General features: G+C 55.5%; 1 protein-coding gene across 1 annotated transcript; it reads right to left on the bottom strand.

The window, feature by feature from the left end:
• Window positions 1-260: 260 nt before the first annotated feature.
• VIL1 (villin 1) lies at window positions 261-24,546 on the bottom strand. Its single transcript, XM_055345305.1, has 20 exons — window positions 24,477-24,546; window positions 19,271-19,356; window positions 19,018-19,092; window positions 17,947-18,143; window positions 16,572-16,680; window positions 16,322-16,432; window positions 14,802-15,004; window positions 14,623-14,701; window positions 14,343-14,441; window positions 13,542-13,695; window positions 12,876-12,976; window positions 12,651-12,788; window positions 11,706-11,864; window positions 10,454-10,633; window positions 9,983-10,128; window positions 9,221-9,365; window positions 8,585-8,773; window positions 6,675-6,743; window positions 5,230-5,370; window positions 261-764 (listed from the first exon to the last, which is right to left on the bottom strand). Exons 2-20 carry the CDS (start codon window positions 19,343-19,345, stop codon window positions 651-653), a joined length of 2,484 nt encoding a protein of 827 aa, XP_055201280.1. The 5' UTR covers window positions 19,346-19,356; window positions 24,477-24,546; the 3' UTR covers window positions 261-650.
• Between the last annotated feature and the right edge of the window lie 392 nt (window positions 24,547-24,938).

The raw sequence follows: 24,938 nt of genomic DNA, 5'->3' as shown, positions 1-24,938 counted from the left end.
GTCCTGGATGACAGTTTTAACTTGGCATTGGGCTTAGCTAAGCTCTTCCTTTGCCTTATTGGTACCAGACGGGCATGAAACGGCCTCCAATAGAGACATACCCAGTGGGTATGTTGCTTTTGCTGGGAACCAGTTAGTGTGAAACTTCCTAACTGGGCCTTTTCCCAGGCCATTCAGTTCTTGCAAAGGAGTCCCCTTTAATTTGTCGCCTAAATCAGGAAAGTATGTGAAAAGGAAAAGCCATTACTCTGGGAAAGATGTAAAACTGCAAAAGCTTCAATCCACTCTTCTTAGATATAAATTAGCCACAAGAGAGGAAGACCAAGGGACCCTCAGAATTCAAATGTTTTGTGGAGTGTTTGCTCTTCCAAGAAGGGAAAAGTCTGAACAGGATGATTAAAGTGATGTTAACACCCAGGATCGAAACAATGTGACCAGCTTCTTAGCTGAAATTGAGACCATAGTCTTCTTAGGGAGGTATCATTCTGGAAGTATAGCTAGGTTACTAAATAAAAGTGGCAGTGCCACAGACAGCCACTCACAGGTAAAATTTCACTTCAATTAGTACAGGACTAATAGGCCAGTCATGAAAACAATGAAACCGCAAACAAGATAGGGGACTGCTCTCCAACCACAACCATTCCTGCTTCTCAAAACAGGCCTTTTTCTTTCTTGAGGTTTTGTTGCTTCCATTTAGGGAGGGCAGAGAAGGCCGTGGGTGTCATTCCCAAGACCTTGGTGAAATCCTCGACAGACAGGTGCTCCTAGAAGAGAGGAACCAGAAGGCAATGGTCACCTTCCCCCAGGGTTTACTTTGATAAGTCTTATAGGTGTGGTATAGGAACTACATGAGGGGCAAAAGCAGGTAAGGTCAGGAGAACCAGGATGGTTGGGGAGGAGTCAGGTGACACGTGAGGTCTAAGAAGTTTGATCCCTGAATTTGGAATGTGACCAACATGAGGTAGATTGAGCTCCTTTAAAAAAAAAAAAAAAAATTGAGCTCCTTTTGACAAGTGCACCCTAACACCCTAGCTCTGAAATAACTAGGACATTTGACTAGCTTGCTTAAAGAATTGGCCAACTAAGAGAATGTTAGTTTTCCTCTATAAAATGGGAGAATAAAGGCCAATTTTGCTTCTTTGTAATGCTTTTATGGGGAGGAAAATGATACTACACAGGAAAGGGCACTGGAAACCAGTATCTTGTTCATCTGTCTTACTGAACCGTGGACCCAAGCGAGGGATCCTTTCTGTATCTGGCCCACAGAGTCAGCAGATGAGCCCCAGAAGGGAATCTACCCACGTCTGGGTATACAAGACTCTGCTGTTACACAGGAGGCCCAGCTCTGCTAGCAAGAGTCTGTGAGCCTGGGGAGGGGCTTGCCCTCCTGGGCCCCACCTTGCTGGAGATCAAGTGAGCAAGGCCGGCCACCCCAGCCCGAAGAGCAGAGCACGCAGCAGTCTGGCGCACATGTAGAGCTGCGGCACTTGCAGAAACACCTGGCTGTTCTGAGCGGAAGTGGATGACTCATCCTGGCTTCTCCCATCCTGTGAATGATCTAGAAGCTTAGCACAATTCTATCTACTTTTTTTGCTCTTAGTTTAGAGATCATGACCTGGAAACCACTTTCTAAGCCCGGGATATGCTGCTTCATGAAATGAAGGGCTTGCCTGAGATGACCTTTGCTCCCAGCTAACTCGATCATGGACAATACTGCTTAAGGCCAGCTAAGTGCCCTCAAGGCACATCGTGTGAGAACCCCAAATTGAAGCTGCTATGAAACAGCATCTCCCAGCCTTTACCTCTGCTCCCCAGGCCCCAAGAAGAGGACGAGGTAGTAAGAGCCATGGGTTATTTTCAATGTGAGCCCCCCCAACTGCCACCCCAGGGGAGTGCTTTATCCACTCCTGCAGAGAGTCCTTAATGAAACAGCTTGGAAAACATCTGTAGGTGGACCTCAAGCTCAGGTGGTCTGATGCCTCAGTTCTCTAACCTGAGCTTTTAGGTTTGCCTCCTGCCCCCGGGCATTTGCTCCTCAAGTTCCCTAAGAGCTCTGCCCCTGCCCTCCCCCCCCTTCCCCAGGCAGGGAAGAAGAGAGGAAAGGTGAGCGGTTAGAGCATCAGTGGCTGGGGAAGATGTGCCTACACCGAATTGGTTTGTAGCAAACTGCCACCCCAGGTCCTTCACCACTGGGGCTGCAGGTGCCCTCTCTGGCCCCAGCCAGGCTGGCTCCACAGCTTGGCTGCAACTTCTGGACTCTGACCCGGAGGGTAGATAGCAGGAACTGCCCATCCCAGTGGACTTGTATCTTTCCACCAGTCCTGCTGTTGGACTCTGTGGTCCTACCAGCTGATTACTGGCCTCACCCATACCCACATCCGCCTCTCTGTGGTTTACTCATTGGTACTCAGATTATCCTCTTGCTGCTGCCTGCAGCCAGGCCCACCACCCCACTCTTCATTGCCCCTGGCTCCCCGTCCGAGTTTGGAGCAGCCAGAGAGGCCTGAAGCCCTCTCCTACTCTCCCCACTGAACATTGAACCTACAGCTCTCCCACAAGTATGTATGTTATTCCCATGATTTAAAAAAAAAAAAAACCGGGGCACCTGGGTGGTACAGTCGGTTAAGCGTCTGAGTCTTGTTTCAGCTCAGATCATGATTTCAGGGTCTTGAGATCAAGCCCAATGTTGGGCTTCTCCCTGAGAAGAGTCCAGATTCTTTCTCCCTCACCCTCTGCCCCTCTCCACTGCATGCCCGTGCTCTCTCGCTCTCAAATCTTTTTTTAAAAATCAGCAACAGGGACACCTGGGTGGCTCGGAGGTTAAGCATCTGCCTTCAGCTCAGGTCATGATCCCGGGGTCCTGGAATTGAGTCCCACATCGGGCTCCCTGCATGAAGCCTGCTTCTCCCTCTGCCTGTGTCTCTGCCTCTCTCTCTGTGTTTCTCATGAATAAATAAATAAAATCTTTAAAAAAGAATCAGCAACAGACAACTGATTTTTTTAAAAAGAATCTTAGATTTTGTAGACTGTGTCTACCATGGTAGGGTTGTCTTGATTCTGTCTGTCCCATTCTAAATGCACCATCCCTTCGGCCCCCTATCAATCACCTGGTTCAATAACACTGGCTCCCCCTCCTTTCAGAAATACTTTGTGCCACATCACAAGATGGTAGCGGCAAGGCGGCAGGACTCCGAAGACCTGGTTCTTGCCCTGACTCTGCCGCTAAGTAGTTTATGTCAAGTTACATGGGGCAAGTCCCTTCCCCTCTCCAGTTTTCTCAGGCACTCATAAGAGAAGCTTACGTTTACAGAGCACTTGCTATGTACCAGGTGCTGGGCAAATAATATTCATAATATCACTGTTACCAAAAAATATATTGGGACCATCCCATTATTCCAGCAAGGACACAGATGGGTACATCTGGGAGAGAATGCATGGACTGGTCTCCAAGGTGAAGGGCAGGATGCAAATGCTCTGGGAACAATACACTTAAACATGTATCAGGCCCATTTCTTGGAGAAATCAGGCATCTCTGTTCTGTGGACTCTTTAATCCATTAGTAACACTTCTTTACGGTTTCTTATACCCAGAGTGCATTTTTCCTCAATACCCACATCAGGCTAGATTTGCCATCTATTTTGGATCTTCACATAACGGGAACGAACAGACATTGGAACTGTGTTTTTAACAAACTCTTCTTACCATACTCTCTCCCCACAAGTGACCCAAGTGGGACCTGCAGTTGCAGCCACCAGAAGCACATCGCGCTGGGGTGCCTCTGAAGAGCCTGCCCACCAAATACACAGCAACTGCGATGTCTCCAGGCTGCCTCAAATGCCACAGCTACCACCAAACTCATTGTCCCATCTAAGCTCTGCCCCAGAGGTGTTTCTTTTTCATCTCAGGAAATGACACAACTGCACCCCCCACACACTCCTTTCATCAGTAATTACCAAGTGCCATTGACTTTACCTCCTAAATATTTCTCTAAACCATCTCCTGTCCTCCGCTTCCCCAGCCACCGCCTATTCTACGCTCCCGTCCACCACTCAGCCTGCCTATAGCTGCTGCTTCTGCCACCTTCCAGTCCCTTTTTCACTGAGTAGCTATAGTGATCTTTTTTATTTAAGGTTTTATTTTGGGGGTGTCTCAGTCTGTAGAGAGTGTAACTCTTGATCTCAGGGTGGTGAGTTCAAGCCCCATGCTTGGTGCAGAGATTACTAAATAAATAAATAAATAAATAAATAAATAAATAAATAAATAAATAAATAAATAAAAAATCGGGTTTTTTTCTTAATATTTTAAAACTTCTTAAAAGTAAACTTTTTAGGGCAGCCTGGATGGCTCAGTGGTTTAGCGCTGCCTTCAGCCCAGGGCGTGATCCTGGAGTCCCGGGATGGAGTCCCACATCAGGCTCCCTGCACAGAACCTGCTTCTCCCTCTGCCTGTGTCTCTGCCTCTCTCTCTCTCTCTCTCTCTCTCTCTCTCTCTCTCTCTCTCTCTCTCTCATGAATATATAAATATAATCTTTAAAAAAAAAAGTAAACTTTCTAAAAGTTCAGTCTACCAACTGAACCAGCCAGGTGCCCCTATAGCGATCTTTTAAAAGCTTAAACTCGACTGCCACTCCCCTGCTCCTACCATGATGGCTCCTGTCTACTTTGGACAGGCACCACGTTCCCCAATGTGGCGTAGCAGGCACTGCTCCCTCGGGCCCCCAGCCCCCTTGCCTGCTGCTCCCCAGCTCCGCATCCCACAGCCAGCTGGCTGCTCTGCTTATTCCCTGCCTCTGGGCTTCGTGCTTGCTGTTCCCTTCTCCAGGAATAATCCATTTGCCTAAATAATTCCTGTTCCCCTTTCAGAAGGCAATCTTCTCTCCCTAAATCAGGTTCTTTTTTGGAATACTCTTCATGGCACCTGTACTTCACCTTTGTGGTCCTTATCTTTTTTGTGTGTGTGTGTGGCCCTTATCATCACTGAAGTTAAATGATAGTGTAACCAGGATCCTTTGAACCCACTGTCCTCACTGAGCTGTGATCTCACATAGAGGTGAAGACCAGTTCTGTTGTGTTCACCAGGGCACCCCCAGCACCTAATCACCTGCAGGGCACAGTCAGGGCTGGGGGTCGGGGAAGGGCAATTAGTGCTGTCCAGCAAATGGCAGCCAGCTCTCCTCCTCCTCCTCCTCCTCCTCCTCCTCCTCCTCCCCCTCCTCCTCGTCTGACGTACCTCCTTCCTACTGGGGTCTACACCCTCAGGGAGCTCCTCCACAGACTTGTTCACCAGCTGCTCCAGGGGAAAGATGGGTAGAGGCCCAGAAATGAGGCTGGTGTTAGCCGTGAACATGTTCGGCTTAGGTTTGGTGATCTCCTAGGGAAGAAAAGGAAACCACTAGTCAATTCGACTGGTTTGTGATGACCTCCAAGGCTGCCTTCTTCTCTGGAGTCAATACTGATTCTAGAGCACCTCCTTCAAGAAGCCCTCCACAGCCCCCACCGCCCACCCACCTGCATGTACACAGTCCTCACAAGAACACACCATTCCAGCGGACCTGTGAGCAAAACCTTGCTGGGTTTGTACCCAACCAAAGCCAATGGGTGGAAGGTGATTATGTTGTTCTATGATTTCTGAACTTCTCCATGGCTTCCCACAGATGTCTGCGGTCCACCTTGGGCATTTATGGGCCTCTTTCTCTTATCTGTCATGAAACTGTCATCAGTCAACTCACTTAGCCTTGACCCATCTATGCTTTTCTGCCCAAAGTATCTGTCCACCATGAAGGGTTTATTGAGTGTGCAGGTGTTCAGCCTGCGGGTGGGGCCAAGAAGCCCGCATTATCTACTAATGACCCCAGCGTGCTTGTGAAACTGCTCTCGTGCCCTGGACACATTTCTACAGAGTCTACTTGGTCACGCCTCCCCTTGCCAGCCTGCGAACTTCTGGAAGGAAGGGCTTTGCTTTCGGATTTCCACATCCTAGGCCAACAGGCTCGATGTGGTTCTATTAACTAGGTGAGAGGCCACAGGTCTGGAGAGGGGACCCCAGGGTGACCAAGGCAGACAAATCATTCTTTTTCAAAGTGTAGCCCATGCACTAACTAACAAATCACCTGGCTGTTCGTTTACAATAGGCATATTCCTGGGGCTCGTCCCAGTTCCACACACCAGAATTTGGGGGAGTGAGTGGGACTTTGGGATCTGTGTTTTAACCAGCTGCACCCCCCTTGCTCCAAGCTCCCATCACCCAGACTCTTCTCTTAATGCACCATCATACTAGGAAGTGGAAGAAAAAAAAAAAAAAAACAGGCTTCGAAAGCTCGAAGTTAAATAGGGAGAAGCGGGGATCCCTGGGTGGCGCAGTGGTTTAACGCCTGCCTTTGGCTCAGGGCGCGATCCTGGAGACCCAGGATCGAATCCCACATCGGGCTCCCGGTGCGTGGAGCCTGCTTCTCCCTCTGCCTATGTCTCTGCCTCTCTCTCTCTCTGTGTGACTATCGTAAATAAATAAAAAAATAAATAAAAATAAAATAAATAAAAATAAATAGGGAGAAGCACTTTCCTGAGCCGTGGGAGGACATGGTGGAAAGGAAAGCTGGGGACCCTGCTATCGTTGCTAGAGCTTTCTCAGCTCCCGTGGGGCTGCGCGTCGTCAGCCTGCCACCTCCCTATACTCACATCAGTGATCTGGCTCCAGTCCTCAGGGCTTTGGAGCTCCGCCTTCAGGTCCTCATAGGATTTGGTGTTCTGCACATAAAGTAAATAACAAGTTAGACCCGGCTCTCAGCAGAGGAGATGGAAGAATTTTTTTCCTTCCGGGGGCTAAAAGAAGGCTGGTCTCAGTCCTGGGGGTGGGAAGGGGAAGAGGGGGCCAGGGCCAGGGCCTGGGCCTGGGCCTGGGGGAGGGACCCCGAGACAAGAGGCTAGATGGGGAGGATGGGCACCCACAGGGCACTGGTCAGCAAAGGCCCCCCTCAGCCCCATGTGGGGATGGAGACCACCCTCAGAGGCGGAGCGAGCAGCCACATGCAGCCTGGAGAAACTGCCTCCCTGGTGGGGGCTCTGGGGACCACAGGGGTCTCCTCCCAGAGCCTGGAGGGGACCCTACCGCAGAAAGGTGAAGGCGTAGAAGGGACCTCAGTCATCTCCGTACACCAGGGGCCTGGCCCCACATGGCATGTCATGACTGCAGTTGCGCTGACCCAGAGAGAAGCCAGCGAGGACTGGAGGGGGGGGAAGGCCTCCAGGGTCGACACCGATATGAATTTAAGAAGTTCTGGCATCGGGGCACTGGGTGGCTCAGCGACTGAGTGTCTGCATTTAGCTCAGAGCGTGATCCTGGGGTCCTGGGATCGAGTCTCACATTGGGGCTCCCTGCGTGGAGCCTGCTTCTCCCTCTGCCTGTGTCTCTGCCTCTCTCTCTGTGTTTCTCATGAATAAATAAAATCTTTTTTAAAAAATAAATAGAATCTTTTAAAGCATCTTCTTAAAAATAAATTAATTAAAATAATAAAGGAATAAATAAAATCATTAAAAAAAGAGTTCTAGCATCTAGATTTGCAGCCTTGAGATTTGTTTCATCTCTCCTCAAGCCCATCAACCACTGAACAGATGCCTTCAAAAAACGGTTCCAAGGAAATGAATCTAAGCTCTGTTTCCCTAAACTCATCCGTTGTGCAAATTTTCGTGCACCCAAAGCCACCGGGCCAGCACTCTCCACCTTAGCCTTCTCTCGTCCTGCAGAAACCTTGCACAGGCTTCCATCCTGAGGACCCTCCTTCTGCTTCTATGTGCGGCCAGTTCAGGAAAACCCTGTGAAAGTCTGACTCACTGTCCCTCAGGGAAGGGCCACAGGTATGACCCATTTTGCTTAGGATGTAGTGCCAGCAAGACATTTGTCTGTCCTCAAGAACTGACGTGTCATTTCATCTGGCTTGAGGATTCGCCAGCACTGTCTCCGAGAAGTGTCTACAGAGATGGGAATGTTCCTTCTCTGTGCCGTCCAAATGGGAGCCACCAGCCGCAGGCGGCTATGAAGCACCTAGCTTCGGGCTTGTGAGAAATGGAATCTTTGATTTTGTGCAGCTTTAATTTAACTGGTCAGTACGGCTCTTAGCAATAATGTGCAGCAGCCTTGAATTAAGTCTGGTACACAGGCAAGGCCCCGTCATCAGCCTGGGGGTTGACAGATTGCCTTCCTCTCCCGCACCAGGGGGCCTAATGGTCTCACACAGCCTTCCTCCTCACTCGAGGCCCCCTTGGGCCCCTTTAAAAATTTATCACTGGGGATCCCTGGGTGGCTCAGCAGGTTGGCGCCTGCCTTTGGCATGGGGCGCGATCCTGGAGTCCTGGGATCGAGTCCCACGTCGGTCTCCCCGCATGGAGCCTGCTTCTCCCTCTGTCTGTGTCTCTGCCTCTCTCTATGTCTATCATGAATAAATAAATAAAAATTAAAAAAATAATAAACATTTATCACTGGTCCTCTCTCAGGACGAACAGAACAGCCTGGGAGTCCGGCCTGCCCCCGGGGGTGTGCACAGGGGCCTCCCGGAGAAGGCCGTAAGGATGAGGGCTGGCCGGCCACTCACACTCCACTTGAAGGGATCCCACGCCAGGAACCAGCCGGTGAAGGTGGAGGGCTCGTATCCCTGCTTCACCACGATGATGGGGGTGTCGGGGTCACGGCCGCTGGGGTGGGTCTTGAGATACTCCTGTGCCGTGACGGCTGCGGCTCTCTTCTCCTCCTCGTTGGCATGCTTCCCGATCCAGAAGAAGACCTGTGGATAATGCAGAGTGTGGGCAGCCCTTCCCGTTCCCCCTGGCCCACCGGGCTCCGATGGCTGAGAGTGGGGCTAAGTGACCTCAGGCAGGCCCCATCTGGTCTTGACTCTGCAGCTAGGACATGAACAGGTTGGACAGACGCCCTCTGCTTGGATAACCTGCCAGCATGAGTCCCAGCCTCTCCAGAGCCACCAACCTCAAGAACATGCTTCTGCCATGTGACAGAGGTGGGGCTTTGGGAAAATACATCTTGCCCCACAGCCCCTTTGGGCACATTCCTCCCCACCTGCCTCTTTCTTCCTTAGTCTCCTGTTCATAATCCCACACCCAGTAAGGATTAATAAGGGAGCCGAGACAGTGTCAGACCTTGCCTGTCCCTAAAGTCACCCTTTCTCGGCTGGATGGAGCTGGTGGGAAGGGAGGTCTTCAGGCCTCAACCCTACCTGGTCCCAGACATCTAGCAGGAACACATCGTCCTCTTCCAGGTCATCTTGATTGAAGTCGGGGATTTCTGTGGCCAGGAAGCGCCCGGTCTGGTTGGAACATTCAAAGAGCCGGGGCGTGATGGCCAGGGTTTCCTCCTGCAATCTGCAGGATGGAGACAAAATTGTGTTGGCAAGAAGGCAGGGAAAAAAGAATCGAGGACACAGAACTCCTACTTGGAAAGCCCAACTTCTGGGAAAATGCTCTTTTTTTCCTGATCCCACAAAAAGTGCCCCCCTCCTCCCCAAGAGTCTAAGAGTGCTCCAAGGGAGAAACCCCCACCGCCTTTCCAGGGCATGCATTCCAGAAGCTCTTCCTTAGGCCCGTTGGGAAGTTCTTTCTGATATCTTCCTTCTAGACCTCCGACAGTAGCAGTAGGAGGCCTAGAACTACTAGGCCTCAACACTAAAGGGCAGGGCTCCGGCACCTTTTTCCCAAAGGGCAAGCCCTGTCCCTCTCTTTGAGTTGCTTCCTACTGCCATGAACTCCATTTGCCAAGAAAACATGTCCAACAGGCCCCAGGCATACCGCACAGACACAGCCCCTGTGCCCAAGAGGCTCTGAGGGCATGGGCTACCCCTTACTCGTCTTCCAGCCCCAGGGACCTGGTACCCAGAGTCCACAGTCCATGCTTGCTGCAGGCTCTGGGCCATGGGATGGAGGTGCTAGGAGGCTCTCCAGCCTCAGGTCGTGAGCTGGAGGCAGAGGGTCCCCATAGTTACCTCTTGGTGTTGGCATAGGGAGCCTTTCCACCCAGGGCTACCCAGAAGTTGGCCGGCTCCTGCCCTTCCACCACCACTTGCTTCTCTGTCCGGGAGATGGTGTCAGCAACCATCTTGGCCATCTCCCGCTCATCCCCACTGCAGCCCTGGGGAGTGAAGGGGGTCAGCTGTGTGGCAGCTCTACTGCCACACCGACCGCCACCCTTCCATCACATTCACTGGCCCAGAGCTCCTCGTCCAAGACGGCCCTTCTGCCTGTATCAGGACCCCGTGCACACCCCTCCTCTGTCCTCGACACACCAAAGAATGGCAGAGAGGACAGGAGTTGCCCGCTCCTTCAGGACGGGAAAAGGGAGGCTGGCTAGAGGCCACTGGGAAATGAGCCAGACCTACTGGCCAGAGGCTCCCCCGAGGCCCGGGGACCCCTAAGACCCCCTCGGGGAGGGGGAGGCTACCAGGCCCCACACACACCTTCCCGCACCACAGGTAGCAGCAGGACTGGGTCTTAAGGATGAAGACGTCATTGGAGTTGAGGGAGCTGGCCCGGGGCTGGACCTCAAAGGCCTTGGTGTTGTTGGCGCTGGTTCCCTGGACCTGGAACAGCCGTGTGGAGGGCACTGGCTCCTGTGTGTTGGCCCGGGAGGTGCCTCCCTGAAGGGTGTGGGGAGAAGGCAGAGAGAGAGACAGACAGAGAGCAACTTAGTGCAAACAACAGAAGATACGAGAAGGACACAGAGAACAGAGCAGAAGAGAGGCTGGGGTGGGGCTGCCTGCCCCCAGGTCCTGACGTATCAGCACCAGACTAGCCTTTGAAGACATTGCTTTGGTCACGGCACAGCCCTGCTCAGAAATCTTCAGTGGCTCCCCAGTGCGTATAGGCTACAACCCGCTCCTGAGCCCAGCCTTTGAAGGCCCCACAGGGCGCAGGTGCAAATGACCCTTCCAGACACTCGGCTGTCTCCAGACCCTGGCGTTTAGCTCGGCCAGGCTTCTCACTGCTCCGTGTGGACCGCCCCCTGGGCCTTTGTCCTTGCTGGTGCTCCTGCACTGCATGCCTCATTTTACCTCTGCTGAGCTCTTCAACTCTGACCCTGACGTCAAGGTCTCCTCCAAGCCCCCCTTCTGCCAGGAACTCCCCGCCTGCCCGGCCTCTCGGATTCCCTCTCCTGCCCTGTAAGGGCGCAGGCTCCCATTCACGCCCCTCTGTGGACTCAACCTGTGTGTCTGGGTTTAACCACATGGTGCCTCAGGCTGTTAGTCCGCTGCTGTCCCAACAAGACAGGCAACAGGAATGCGTGGCCCGTTCCTGCCCTGGCACTTTGCGGAGGCCGCAGGCTTCATAGGGGCTCCGTAAACAGATGATCTCTTAAATGAGTGCGGGACATGCCTATGCCATTATGTTAGAGGGCACGACGCAGTTTGGGCAGGCTCATGGCTTGGGCAAATCCAGCCAAACGAACACCCGTTCTCATGTAGAGGATCCAGGGAGATGGGGTGCAGAGACTAACGGTGCTTGCATACCCTGTGTACTCCTTGCATGTTCTTAAAGTCCTGAGAGGTTGTTTGTCTTGCCAGTTCCATGTACGTGGTGGGGCCTCAAACAGTCCTGTCCCACCAAGGATGGGCTTCACCCCAGGCCCGCCCCAGGCCCTTGCCCCATCTCCTGGTGCCTGCCCCACTGCGATTGCAGGTACCGCCAGGAGCCTCGGGCCAGCAGCCACACCTGGTAAACCACCATTTGTCCCTTGAAGATGGCCATGAGGTGTGGTGGCTCCTTGCCCATCGGGACCCGGATCTGGACCGGTTCGTTGTTGTACTTCTGGTCTAGGGTGACGGCTTGATAGGCAGAGGCTGTTATTTCATCCTGGCTGGCCTGGCTACCCTGGGGACAAGCACAGTGGAAGGGGAGGGGGCCCCAGTTGGCCCGGTTCTGAGCCCGTCCCTGGCCGCGGCAACAACCCCATCCCCGATTCTCAACTGGCCCCAAAGCAACTGTCTGCCCCTCCAAACAGTGCCCTGGACATGGCCCAAACCCAACCCGACCCAGACCGAGTCCTTTCCCAGCTCACCTGCCCCGCACCCTGCCCTCCGCCCTGACCCCTCCTCTTCTTCTTTTTTATTTATTTATTTATTCATGACAGACATAGAGAGAGAGAGAGAGAGAGAGAGAGAGAGGCAGAGACACAGGCAGAGGGAGAAGCAGGCTCCATGCAGGGAGCCCGACATGGGACTCGATCCCAGGTCTCCAGGATCACACCCTGGGCCGAAGGTGGACGCTAAACCGCTGAACCACCCGGGCTGCCCTCCTCTCCTTCTTACTTGGGACAACACTGTGGCTACCACACCGCTACCCCCAGCACCCACACATCTCCCTGCTCACTCATATCTGGACACAGAAACTCACAGTGCTTTGAGCACAGGAAGGGAATGTTCTGGAAGCCATGGACATTGGAAGAGAGGATCCATGAACCCAGAGAGGGGGAAGGGTTGTGAATGGGGGTACCCCGTGCCAGTGGGATCTCATAGCCAAAGGAGTCTCACTATGAAAAAGGGGTGAGCTCCCCATCACTGGAGGTATTCAACTCAAGAGTCGTGGCCACTTGGCAGGGGTATAGCAGAGTGGAAGCCAAGCTGGTGGTGTTCTGGGCAGGACTGGGTGGGGCCTGACCTGCCAAATGTAGAGCAAGTAGTTCTTCTTCTCGCCAATGAGGTAGGTGTAGAGCAGCAGGTAGCAGTCACCCCCGTAGAAGTGGCCTAGCCACTTGGACTCCACCGGCACCAGCTCCAGGTTCTCAATGCGCCACACCTGGGGTGGGTAGCAGGCTGGCATGAGGGCCGGGACAGGTTCCGCTGACCCCTCGCCCCCCGGCCCGGCCTCCCCCGCTCACCGTACCTGCACCTCCCCGCTCCCGTCGTCCACCATCTTCTTCTGGGCAGCCACCTGAGGCTGGACATGCATGGATGTGGCATCAAACTTCACTTGCTCCACCTTGGCTGTAGTGAAGGGGAATCGCGACAAGCTTGTCACAAGCTGAGGGCCCCCAGGTCCTCACAACGGCCCCGAGTGACAGCTACAATTCTTAGATCCCTTTTCTGGATGGGGAACCTGAGGCCGGCGAGGTCGGCTAGCTTACCCAAGGTCGCAGGGCTAGAGAGCGGCAGTCTTACGGCGGAACCCCATCTCCCGCCCCCCCCCCAGCCTCAGGCTTCTGCAGGGCCTCCCAGGGGAGCCCAGGGAGGAAGAGCCTGTTTATCCTCTTCCAGTGGCCCCGGTACTCAGTTTGCCTTCAGCAAACATTGTGTGGCGAGACACTGACGCTGTCTGCTTTCCAGGGCGACAGCCCTATTCCAAAGGAAAGACAGGTGCTTGTCAGCTCCCTTTGAGTGACAGCCCCAAGGAAGGGAATGCAGGATCCCTCGTATCATCCCCCCCACCCCGCCCCGAGGAGCTCAGAGCCAGGGCGAAAGATCACATGCAGGGGGGACAGGAGGCAGGTGCAGGTGCTCCCCCTGCCCTACTCTGGCTCCTGACCCCACCCTGCCTCAGGCCAGGCCTCACCCACGGAGCCCACGGTGTGGGTTTTGCCCAGGCCTGAAGTCCGATTGGGCAGGGTCCATTTCTGGAAGAGCTGCTGGAACACAGCTGACTCGGCCCCATCATTCTGCACCTCCACCTGTGTGCTGGGCGGGTACTGCTTTGCTTTGATAAAGTTCTGGGAAGAGAAAGGGGGTGGGTGGGTCTGTGTCCCTCTCCGAACCCCCCCAGACCCCCTCACGGCATGCCGCAGCCTGGCTCTAACCCCAACCCCACCACAAACCTACACCTTGGTCCCAAGCCCAAACTTGAACCCAACCCCAGTCCCAGTGCTGACCCCAAAGCTAAACCCTGCTTGGCCCCAACCCAAAAACCCAACGAGATCCCAACCTTGACCCTACCTCAATTCTAACCCCATTCACCAGCTGCCATCTCCAAGCTTGAACCCAACTCCCATTCTATCGCTGACCCAATGCCAACTCGGACTTTAGCCCTAATAATGACCCCAAACTCCGACTTGCCCCCACCCAGCCCCCTGTCGACCCACTTCTCTGTTGCGGAAAGTACAGCCTCCAATTCTCCCTCTTTCCTCTGAACCGAGATGGAGGTGGGAGCTCCCATCCTGAGGAGGCTGCGAGGTTGCCTGGTGGTTGGCCCCCCGGCATGCAGAGAACCCCCAAGACGGACAGAACTGACCCCTGCACCCCCAGCCGGGTCAGGCCCAGGGCTTCCCAAGGCCCCCGCCTGGCGCCACACGTGGTCTGACCCCATCCCTTCTCCCTGCCTATCTGTTCGTCTCCCTCGCCTGCCTGACCCCATGCCCACCAGTGCCTGGTTCATGGCTCCCGTCTTCTCCTGGGCGTTGGCCCTCTTCCCCTTCCACACGTAGATCTTCAGGCCCCCCTGGTCCAGGATATAACAGTCCTAGAGGTGGGAGACAAGGGTGACGCAGGGTCGGGGCCCGAGGGCGCGGTCGGCGCTGGGCCACGGGGAGGGGGGCAGACACCAAGGTGCCTCCAGGGCCTGGCCTTGCTCCCACCTGGGGTGGGGTGAGCAGGGTGCAGCAGGATGGGAGTCGGGGCTGGGGGTCCCCAGGCCCTCTCACCTCGTGGCTGAGCAGGTCTTGGGTGAGGGGCCTCGTGGCGACTTCTCGCACCACCAGCTTTCCCTCTGCGTCCGACACGCTGCGGGCCAAAGGCACAGCACAGGCTGGAGGTCGCACGCCGCCCCCCGGCGCCCTCCCCGGAGCCCCCTCGCCCGCGGGGAGCCCAGCTGGACACTCACTGGTACAGCTTGAGGGCGGCCTTGACCGCCGGCTCCACCTCGTTGTCCGGCACCGCCGCCCTCAGGGTGCCGCGCGGGCCCAGCACGTGGTTCATGATCTCCATCAGCTGCGGGGTGGCCTTCTCGTTGTCCCCCTCCACCACCGCCACGTAGGTCCGCCCGCCACGCTCCTGGTCTCGGATGTCCTTGGCCAGGGTCATGCCCTGCAGGGAGGCCGCGGTGACCCCGCGAAGGCTAGTGGGGCAGGGGGTAGGGGGAGCCGGCCCACCCCGCAGCGGCCCCAAGGGACGAGGCACCGTGAGGGGGGACCAGGCTCTTAAGGTGCGTGTGAGGGAACCGAAGCAAACCCCACTGGGAAGCAGGTTTCTCGGTGGCAAAAGGGTGTTTGGGGTGCACATGCTGGGCCTTCGCTTTTGACCTTGAAATTTGTGATTTTACTTCACAGTCTTGGACAAAAGCGGAGCCCTGGGTATCACAGTACTCAGTCTCTTTGCCCACGATGAGCTCGCCTGTGCACATACATGCTCGCACACATGTGCACACACACGCACCCATGGCTCCCCCTCCTCGGCCCCACGGCCCCTGCTCTGGGGACTGCCACTTCAGTCCCCAGCCCCAGTCCCGGGCCTGCTTCGTCTCTCTGTCACCAGCCCAGCTCTCTGCTCTCAGCTCATTTACCCAAGCCCCACGCCAACCCCATTTTATTTTATTTTTTTTCCAACCCCATTTTAAAGGTGCCCCAAACTGAACCCTGTCCCCCACAAGGCTGTTGCTCCTGGTCGTTCCCAATTCAGGAAATGGGACTCCAGCCCCTTCCCGGCTGCTCCAGCACAGCGCCCCTCTCTCCTCCACCCCGTTCACCACCCACGGAAGGCCGGTGGGTCCCCACCCCCTGCCCCCTGTCCTGTCAGGAGGGGCAAGGCACCTCCTGCCCTGCCCCGATGGCCACCGGGCTCCCTGCGTCCCCGCCACCCCTTGCACCCCTTCTCCATCAGAAGTCAGAACGCCCTTCAGACCTCCCAGGCCCTGAGAACAAAACCCAACCCAGAACACCCCCAAGAGCGAGACCCCTCTCCCCTCCCAGCTCCCTGTAATCTCCCCTGGTGCTCTGGCTGTGCTGGCAGGGCCCCCCCCCACACCGGCCACTTCCTTCTGCCTTAGGGCCCTCGCCTCCCCAGCCCACCTCCTCCCGGAAGCCTTCCCAGAACCCCCAGGGCCACGCTCACCCCTCACTTCTCAGCTGCTACCTTCCTGTCTGTCTCCCCTACCCAATGGCCAGTGGAGGCCAGAGCCAGGGCAGATGAGCCATGAGAACACATGCCAACCCTGACACGCGGGCCTCCACACACACACACACACACACACACACGGACACTCGGATCTACCTCTGAACATGCGGCCTAGGGTAGTGAGGTCTGGGGACCTGGGGGCAGGTGGGCTGGAGGGCGAGGGGAGGGGCGGGTGTGGGGGGCAGGTGAGGGCAGGGGGGATGGGGAGACGGGTGGTGCAGCCCCGCCTACCCTGAGTCTCTCCATGCGGTTGCTCTCCGGTCCGTTCCACTGGATAATGAGCTTCCCCAGGTCCAGGAGGAAAACATCCCCGCGGTTGAAACTCTTCCAAGCCAGCTCCACCTGGAGCGCCAGGGGGGAGGCGCAGTCAGAGACTTGCCCCAGGGCATCGTCCCTTCCCCGCCTCCTCCCACCCGCACCCCTCCTAGGCCTCTGCCCTCCACCCAGGAGGCCATGCCCCAGGGCCCTGGCTGGGGCCCACCTCTCCGGCCACCACGTTCCTCTTGCCCTTGACATGCAGCAGCCGCTGGATCTCGTAGGAGTTGGTCTCCACTTGCTTCATGCCGGAAGCCACACCCCCCTTCTGGATCCTGCGAAGAGAAGGAGCTAAGCAGGGATAGCCAGCGGGCGGGGGTGCATGACAGCCTAGGCAGCCGGCTGCATGGGGCCCTCTGAGGGCTGGCGCGGGACTAGGATGAGGTGCATGACATGCCGCAGCTGCAGCTTTGAGGCCCTTGCTCTCAAGGTCACACAAGTTCGATCTTTCGCCTGCATGCGCATGACCTTCCTCAGCCTCCTTAAAGTTTGCACCCCAGAGCCTTCCCTCCCCGCCCCTGTGGAAGTGTGAAAGGCCTGCGAGGACAGGGGGCTGAAGGGAAGGGGAAGAGGGGAGATGCTGTGGGCTGAACTGTGTCCCCTGCCAAACTCCTATGTTGAAGCCCTAACCCCAGGGGGGTGGGATTTGGACCTGGGGTCTTTGGGAGATTTTGATGAAGTTTAGATGAGGTCTTGAGGCTGGGGTCCCTGTGATGAGGTTAGAGCCCTCAAAGGAAGAGACTCCGGAGAGCTTGCTCACTCTCTTCACCGTGTGAGGACACAGTGAGGAGTGGCTGTCGGCCAGCCAGGAAATGGGTTCTCCCTGGCAACCAAATCAGCTGGAACCTTCGTGGACTCTCCAACCTCCAGAAGTGTGAGAACATTCATCCCTGTTGTTTAAGCTACTCGTTCTGAGGCATTTTGTTAGGGCAGCCCAAGCAGGCTAAGCCAGGAGAGGCACCAGCTCTAATGCCCCAAAGGGGTGGACTGTTGCTCTAAGTGTGAGAAGAAGAGGAGCAAGACAAAAGGGAGGGGTGAGGACTGTGGCTAAGTGAAGAGCTTCTGGCCTATCCTGCTGGTCAGGAGCAACTTGGCTCTTGAGTGTGTGTTTCCATGGGCAAAGCCCAGAGACCAGGTCTTCAGACTTTTCAGGAAAAGCTAGAAATCTGGGTGTTTAGTGTGAAAGCCCTGCTTTGGAGCATGGAGAAGCAGTCATTCGCCCACTGGCCATAGGAAAGACTTGATGTGATGCCCCGGAAGGCCTGCTTTAGCACCGGGCTCTCCAGGACATTCAAAGAGGGGGTGATTTACAAAACTTATTGTGCACAGACTTTCAGAATGGCCACCCAGAGGAATAAAGACCAAGGACAGGGCAGAAGCAGAAATGGGGGGTGGGGAAGCACAAAGAACAAAAGTCTCCCAGAGCCCATGGTAGGTCTCCCCACCCCAGAATGCCACCCTCTTGTGGCCCCAGCTCCGCCCCTCCCTGGCCCTGGTCCCCCGGCCCCCACCCGCCCCACTGGTGGCGTGCCCCTCCGTACACAATGCCCTGCTTGAAGTAGCCCCGGAAGGCCTCGCTCTCGTTGCCCTGGACCTCCCGGTGCTGGACGGCCCGGCCCTTCAGGAAGTCATCCATCTGTGTGGTGTAGATGGCAGCCGCCCCTTGCTCGTCCTGTGACGAGGCCTGGCCGATCCAGTAGTGGATGTCATAGGACAGATTGCTGCCAGTCTTGTGGATCTAGGGAGGAGAGCAGGTGTGCGGTGTGCCCGAGGCCCTGGCCTCCCACAGCCCTCTGCCCGCCTCCCTGCTTTGCATGGTTACCCACACACATGGGCCTGGGCCACGGGCGAGCTGGGTGGAGAGGGTGTCTAGTGCACGGCCCTGGTGGTCAGGAGCCCAGCGTACTGGCCCCAGCTCCGCCCCAGACTCTCTGAGACACGGAGCCAGTGGCTTTCCCCCTGGGTCTTGCACATCTCGGCTTGGAAAGCAGTTGGTGGCGGATAGCAGCACTTCCCCAAGTGATGTGCGGGCCCCATCAGAGGCGAGGTGCTCAGGTGGTGTGAAAACAAATGTGCATATGGAAGGATGATGTGAATGTTTTATAGGTGCTTTCTGTCTGTGACGTGGGACACCCCTTTCCGCTTAGGATAATGAGGCAGAGTTATGTTTTTAAAAATATGGATTTAAATTTGAAAAGTGAGTCAATATGAGGGCAAATACAAGCACATTAATAGTATAGATGTGGCCAAAACCGTGATGGTGATACAGAGGGGACTATGGATTTCGGAAACCTGGACTTGAGGTAGGGTAACATCCTACTGGCTCAGAGGGTCCCCAAGACTATAAACTCAAAGGAGTTCAGCTCAGGTGGGAGCTCAGGGAGCCAAGGGTGGCAAGAGCCTGTTCTATCTCTGGCTCTGCAGAGCCGCCAAAGGCCAGGTACCTTTTGGTACCTGGGTGGTATTTGGGTGGTACCTGGGTGGTACACCCAGCAGATGCTGTCCAGGGGTGGATCCAGCCAGCCCCCTTACCACCCTCAGCCTCAGACTGTCCCTCTGATGCCAGAGACCTTTGCTGTCCGCAGCCCTCCCGCGCCCACCCCCCGACTCACAGCCAAGACTATGTAGCAGTCACCGTCGAAGAAGCTACCGAAGGTGCTGGAAGGAACAGGAACCATCTTCATGGCCTAGGGAGAGGAAGGAGCTCAGAGGGGCTGCCCTGGACCACCCAGAACCCCCAGCTGCTCCGCTGCCCTTGACCCCAGGGAGAGGTCAGAGAGGGGGACAGTCAGGGAATCTCAGGCACCTCAGCCCGTCCCAACCTGCAGAGCCCCCCACCCCCCGACAGACCCCGGCAGGCCTCACCTCGATCCTCCATATCTGCACCCCGGGGGTGGTGATGTTGAGCGAGTTTTTGACTTGGGTGGTCAGTCTGGTCATGGCGGATGAGCCTGGAGAAGGGGGTGTGGGAGCAAGGGCTGAGGAGCTGGGGGCGGTTCAGGAGCTGCCCTTCCAGCCCAGCCCTGGAGAGCTCCCAACAGCCCGGAAGGCCAGGGCTCAGGGGCCCTGGAAGGAGAGGGGTCTCTCCCTACCCTGGCCCCCGAAATTGCGGAGGACCCGGCCTCCAGCCTTCCCACCCAGCTCAGGTCTTGTCCCTCTCTTGCTCAAACCCCTACCCTGACTCCCTATTACCCACTGAAGAAAGCCCCCCACTCTTTAACCCCAAACAATTTTTTTTAAAGATTTTATTTATTTATTCATGAAAGACACAGACTGAGAGAGAGAGAGAGGCAGAGGCACAGGCAGAGGGAGAAGCAGGCTCCATGCAGGGAGCCCGATGTGGGACTCGATTCTGGGACTCCAGGATCATGCCCTGGGCCTAAGGCAGGCGCTAAACCACTGAGCCACCCTGGGATCCCCCAAACAATTTTTCTTTTTGAAAATTTTTTTGCAGGGGATCCCTGGGTGGCGCAGCGGTTTGGCGCCTGCCTTTGGCCCAGGGCGCGATCCTGGAGACCCGGGATCGAATCCCACGTCAGGCTCCCGGTGCATGGAGCCTGCTTCTCCCTCTGCCTGTGTCTCTGCCTCTCTCTCTCTCTGTGACTATCATAAATAAATAAAAATTAAAAAATTTAAAAAAAAAGAAAATTTTTTTGCAGAGCCATGCTGGCTGGGGAAAAAAAAATCATACAGACTTAAAAAAAAAAAAAAGGAAAACAAAGAATAAATAAAGGCCAAAAGAAAAAACAGGTGTTCAAACAAAACCTTGTGCTTGAAATTCATAACAGCTCTAATCACAATAACCAAAATGTAGAAACAACCCAAATATCCATCAACAAAAGACGGCATATATACAGATCTATTATCTATATCTCCACAATGGAATATTCAGCCGTAAAAAAGGGATGAAGTGCTAATACGTGTCGCAACACGAATGACCCTGGAATACATTATGTTTCGTGGAAGATACTGGATACAAAAGGCCACGTGTTGTGTGAGTCCGTTTATATGAACCATCCAGAACAGGCAAGTCCATACCCATGGCAAGCGGATTAGGGGCTATCAGGGGCTGGAGGGAAGGGAGAGGGCAGAGCCTACTAGTGGGCCTAGAGCTTCATTTGGGATGATGAGAAAATCCTGGAACTAGACAGTGTGATGGTTGTAGGGCACAGCATCCTGACTGTCCTGAACGCCACTGACCTGTGTACTTTGGTTAAAATGCTAAATCTCACGTGTATTTTTTACAACAGTAGAAAAAAGCATACACAGCAGTTTCATGGTCCCGCCTCGCTATCCCTGGACACTGCTCAATCACTGCTCAGGTGGCTCTCAAGATCCAGTCCCCACAAGGGCGGGGACCCTGTTTGCTCAGTCCTGAGCCCCCAGCATCTAAAACCATGTGGGCACTTGGCGAGGTGGGTGGATGGGTGGGTGGATGACAGAGTGAACTCTCCCAGGGTGTACCAGCCTCCACCCACGGAGCTGAGAGAAACCTCGACTCCCCAAGCTGCTTTTGTGGTATCTTTTATGGCTCATTCCATTTTCACCTGTAGCTCTGGTCCCTGCTGCAGCTGCTCATCAGAATCCCCTCGGGAGCTTTTAAACACTACCAAGGCTTTGAGGCGGCTCAGGTCTATCCCCAGGGATTCTGATTTAATTAGGCTGGGTGGGGCCCAGGCCTGGGTACTTTATTTTCTGCCTTTTGGGAGGCGGAGCATGGGTGCTTTAAAATCTGCCCTGGGAAGGGCGCCTGGGTGGCTCAGTCAGGTAAGCGTCCAAGCCTTGGTCATGATCTCAAGGTCTTGAGACCAAGTTGGTCTCTGGTCACCATGCTCAGCTTGGAATCTGCTTCCCTCCCTCTGCCCCTCCCAGCTTGGGTTCTCTCTCTCTCTCTCTCTCTTAACTTTAAAACAAAAAACTTCCCAGAGACCCTGATAGGAGCCAGGATGGAGATTGGCTTGTCCCCAGTTACTCTCATCCCTGGTTTCCTGCCTCTCCCCATCAGGCTGGAGGCCACCCCCATTCCCGACCGAGCCCACCACCCCACCTGGCACAGAGTTTGCCCTCCAGGAAGGCTCCTTGGATACTCCTTGAATTGACAAGCAATAAATGAAAGGTCATGTGGCCCTGAGGGTCAGGCTTCACGCTCTGACAGCCTGGAACCTCCCTATCTAATCTCTCATGGCACCTTGACTCTGAGTCACCTCTTGGAACAAGGACCTGGCCCTTTACTGCTGGGAAACTCCCTCTTCTGCGTCCTGAGGGGTGACCTCTCTCCCTGGCTTTCTGGAGTTTGGGGCAAAGTCTCCCTGCCCAGCCTCTGATTAGCGCAGATTGGGGGACCAGAGCTCTGTGCCTGTAGGAACCCCTCCCTCACTGTGCTTGTAGGAGCCCCCCTGCGCCTGAGTCCTGTCTGATGCCCCTGTCTGCCGTGGCCCCTCTACGAGGGTTGCCAGGACTCCTGGGTCAGTAGGACCAATTCAGGTACAAAGGAGAAACCTGTTTCCTGTGTTACTTCATTTATCACCTTGGTCAACGTCTTCCTTTCTCCAAGACAGACTCTTTGGCACTCGCTAGCTGTGTGAACACGAACCCCGCTTCTTCATCTCTGGGTGGGGGGAGGGTCGGGTCAACTAGATGATCTTTAGGGACATGCTCTGATCCTGGGAGTGAGCAGCAAGAGGAATCGAGGGTGGACAGGAGGAGGCCCTTCTTGCTCATCAGATGCGTGGAGATTTGGAGGAGCAGGGACTTGAATAAGCCGCATGCTCCCTCCCTAGAGGAAACCCAGGATGTGGGGCCTCCAGCAGCCTGAAAGGGGAAGGTGGTGCCCCCACTGGCTGTGACGTGCAGGGGATCCTGAGGAGGGTGGCCCTGAGAGGTGAGCTCATACTCCAAGCATACCTCCTGGGCACTCTCCAGCTGCTCCTACTCTTAACCCATCTTGTTCAGAGCAGAGGCCTCTGTCCCCCACCCCGGGAGGGCCCTCCCCAGAGAGGCTGCGGCTCCTGAGCCCTCGGGAGGATGATGGGCTCCTCGCTCCCGCCCCCCCCCCCCCCCCCCGTGCCCACACAGCATGGCCCCAGGTTGGGATACGCATTGCCTTCCCCCTCAACTTGAGCTCTCTGGGTGCCCCCCTCACTCCTGCTCCCCGATATTCTCTCTCCCCTGCTCAAGGAAAGACACCATTACTTCCAGACCCCAAAGTCAGCTATCTGAGCAGCACCCTGAACCCCTCCGTCTCCTGGCCCTCTGTCCACCTGAATGTCTCTCCAGCCTGCCACACCCCCTACCTCTCCCGCCAGGCGCTGCCTCCTAGTGATGCTGTTCTGCTCGCTGCCTGGCCCCCAGGCTGCTTCTGCCGGTCCCCATGCCCTTGCTCCTGCTTTCCCTTTACCGAGCGCCCTCCCCGCCTTCCTTTTCTGATTCCTAACAGCTACATGTTCCTCTAGATTTAGTTTCATTCTCACTTCTTCCAGGAGGCCTTCCCAAGAATCCTCAGGCTAGACTAAGGGCCCCTCCGTAGGGGCTGCAGGGCATCCTGGCCCCAGGCCTCTCTTGGCCCTCTGACCACAGGGTGATGAAAGCATCTGTTTATAAATCTGAGGGGTGCCCGGGTGGCTCAGCGGTGGAGCGTCTGCCTTTAGCCCAGGGCGAGATCTCTGGGTCCTGGGATCGAGTCCCACATCGGGCTCTCTGCATGGAGCCTGCTTCTCCCTCTGCCTGTGTCTCTGCTTCTCTCTCTCTGTGTCTCTCATGAACAAATAAATAAAATCTTTAAAAAATTAAAAAATATATCTGAAGTCTCTGAGGTCAAGGCCCTAGACAGTTTGTCTGTGTAACCCTCAGCACTAGCACATAGTAGGTGCTCAACAAATATTCGCAGAGTTTAAAGACAGAACTAAGGAATGGGGGCAGCCCCGGTGGCGCAGTGGTTTAGCACCGCCTGAAGCCCAGGGTGTGATCCTGGGGACCCGGGATCGAGTCCCACATCGGGCTCCTTGCATGGAGCCTGCTTCTCCCTCTGCCTGTGTTTCTGCCTCTCTCTCTCTCTCTCTCTGTGTGTGTCTCTCATGAATGAATGAATAAATAAATAAATAAATAAATAAATAAATAAATAAATAAATAAAATATTTTTTTAAAAAAAGAACTAAGGAATGGAAGGGGTGGACCATGTTGGAGTCCTGGTGGGAGTTAGGGCTCCTGCTCCCCGCCCCTCCCCCTCCCTCCCATCTTTCCCTTCTTAACTGCTCCCCTGTTGTCTTCAGGGTTCTGGCTTCAGAGACCTGTAGGGTGCTGTCACGGCTCCCAGCCCCCAGTCATGCTGAGCTGGACAGGGATGCGAACCCAGGACATCCTGCTGCTTCCCCAGGCCCACCGGAGCAGGGAGGGAGGACACACCCCAGCATCCCAGCCTTCAGACTGCCAGCCGCAGACCTGGAATGCCTTTGCAGGCTTTCTGGAAAGAGGTGGATGGGAGGTCCCAAAACCCTAGTCTGGACTTGGCTCCCCCCTCCCCTCCACCCGTTTCAGTTAAATGGAGCCACGGTGGCTGGTAAGGCCAGGTGACGACCGCTGGTGGCAGGGGGAAAACAGGACAGAGCCGCATGCTTGGCCGACAAGGCGACAGAAAGAAAGGAACGATTTCAGATAAAAGAACAAATGGGCAAAGAGACCAGTGGGCGGGGGAAGGGGAGGCAGAGTCGCCTCCAACTAGTCCTGGTGTGCCCGGGAGTGTCCAGGTTTGAAATCTAAAGTCTCCAGACCCTCCCCATTCAGGGCAGTGGGGATGGTTGACACCTGCCCGTGGACTGGGGGCGGTGTCAGGTGCGGGCCTGAAAGAGCAGCTATTCGGACTGGAACCCGTACAGCTCTTTCCTTGGAGGCCCAGGAAGCCACAGCGGGCTCCTTGCTCTTTCCAGACGCTCCAGAATGCCAAGCGTCTCCCTCCAGTCCACTCCAAGGTGCTCCAGGTGGCCCTACGCTGCCAGCAAGAAGCGGGGCTCCTGTCCAGTCCTCTCCTACCACCTACTGTGCCCCCCCCACCCGGAGTCCCACAGGGTTGCCTTACCTGTCTGGGGGAGGCAGCTGCCACCTGGGAGGTCTCAGGGAGTTGTGGCAAGCTGGCTGCAGGAGATCGACCTTTGTCCCCCCCCCCCCCAGGAACTGCCTTCACCATATAAGGGAAGATAGGGCCCCAGAGAGAGAGAGAGAGAGAGAAAGAGAAAGAGAGAGAGGGTGAGGGGGTGGGGAGGCAGGTGCCTGCCAGGTCCCTGGGAACCAGTGGAGCCCAGCGACAGCCTGACAGACAGAGCCAATGGGCCCCACCCTTGGCTCTGAGTGAGCGAGCTCCCAGGGACAGCGAGCTGCCCAAGGCTCAGGCCCTCACTGCAGGTGGACAGCACTGGCCAGGGAAGCCTGGACCCTTCCTCCTACCAACCCAGATGAGGAGGCTCGGGGGTCCTCCCTCGTTCTCTGGGAAAATGGTCTTTAGGGCGGGGCTTAGGGATCCAGGGCCAGGGGTTCACACTTG

This window comes from Nyctereutes procyonoides, unplaced genomic scaffold (assembly GCF_905146905.1).
Source record: "Nyctereutes procyonoides isolate TBG_1078 unplaced genomic scaffold, NYPRO_anot_genome, whole genome shotgun sequence".
NCBI lineage: Eukaryota > Metazoa > Chordata > Mammalia > Carnivora > Canidae > Nyctereutes > Nyctereutes procyonoides.
Note: the sequence above shows the minus strand (reverse complement) of the source record. Positions and strands in the feature narration are given on the sequence as shown.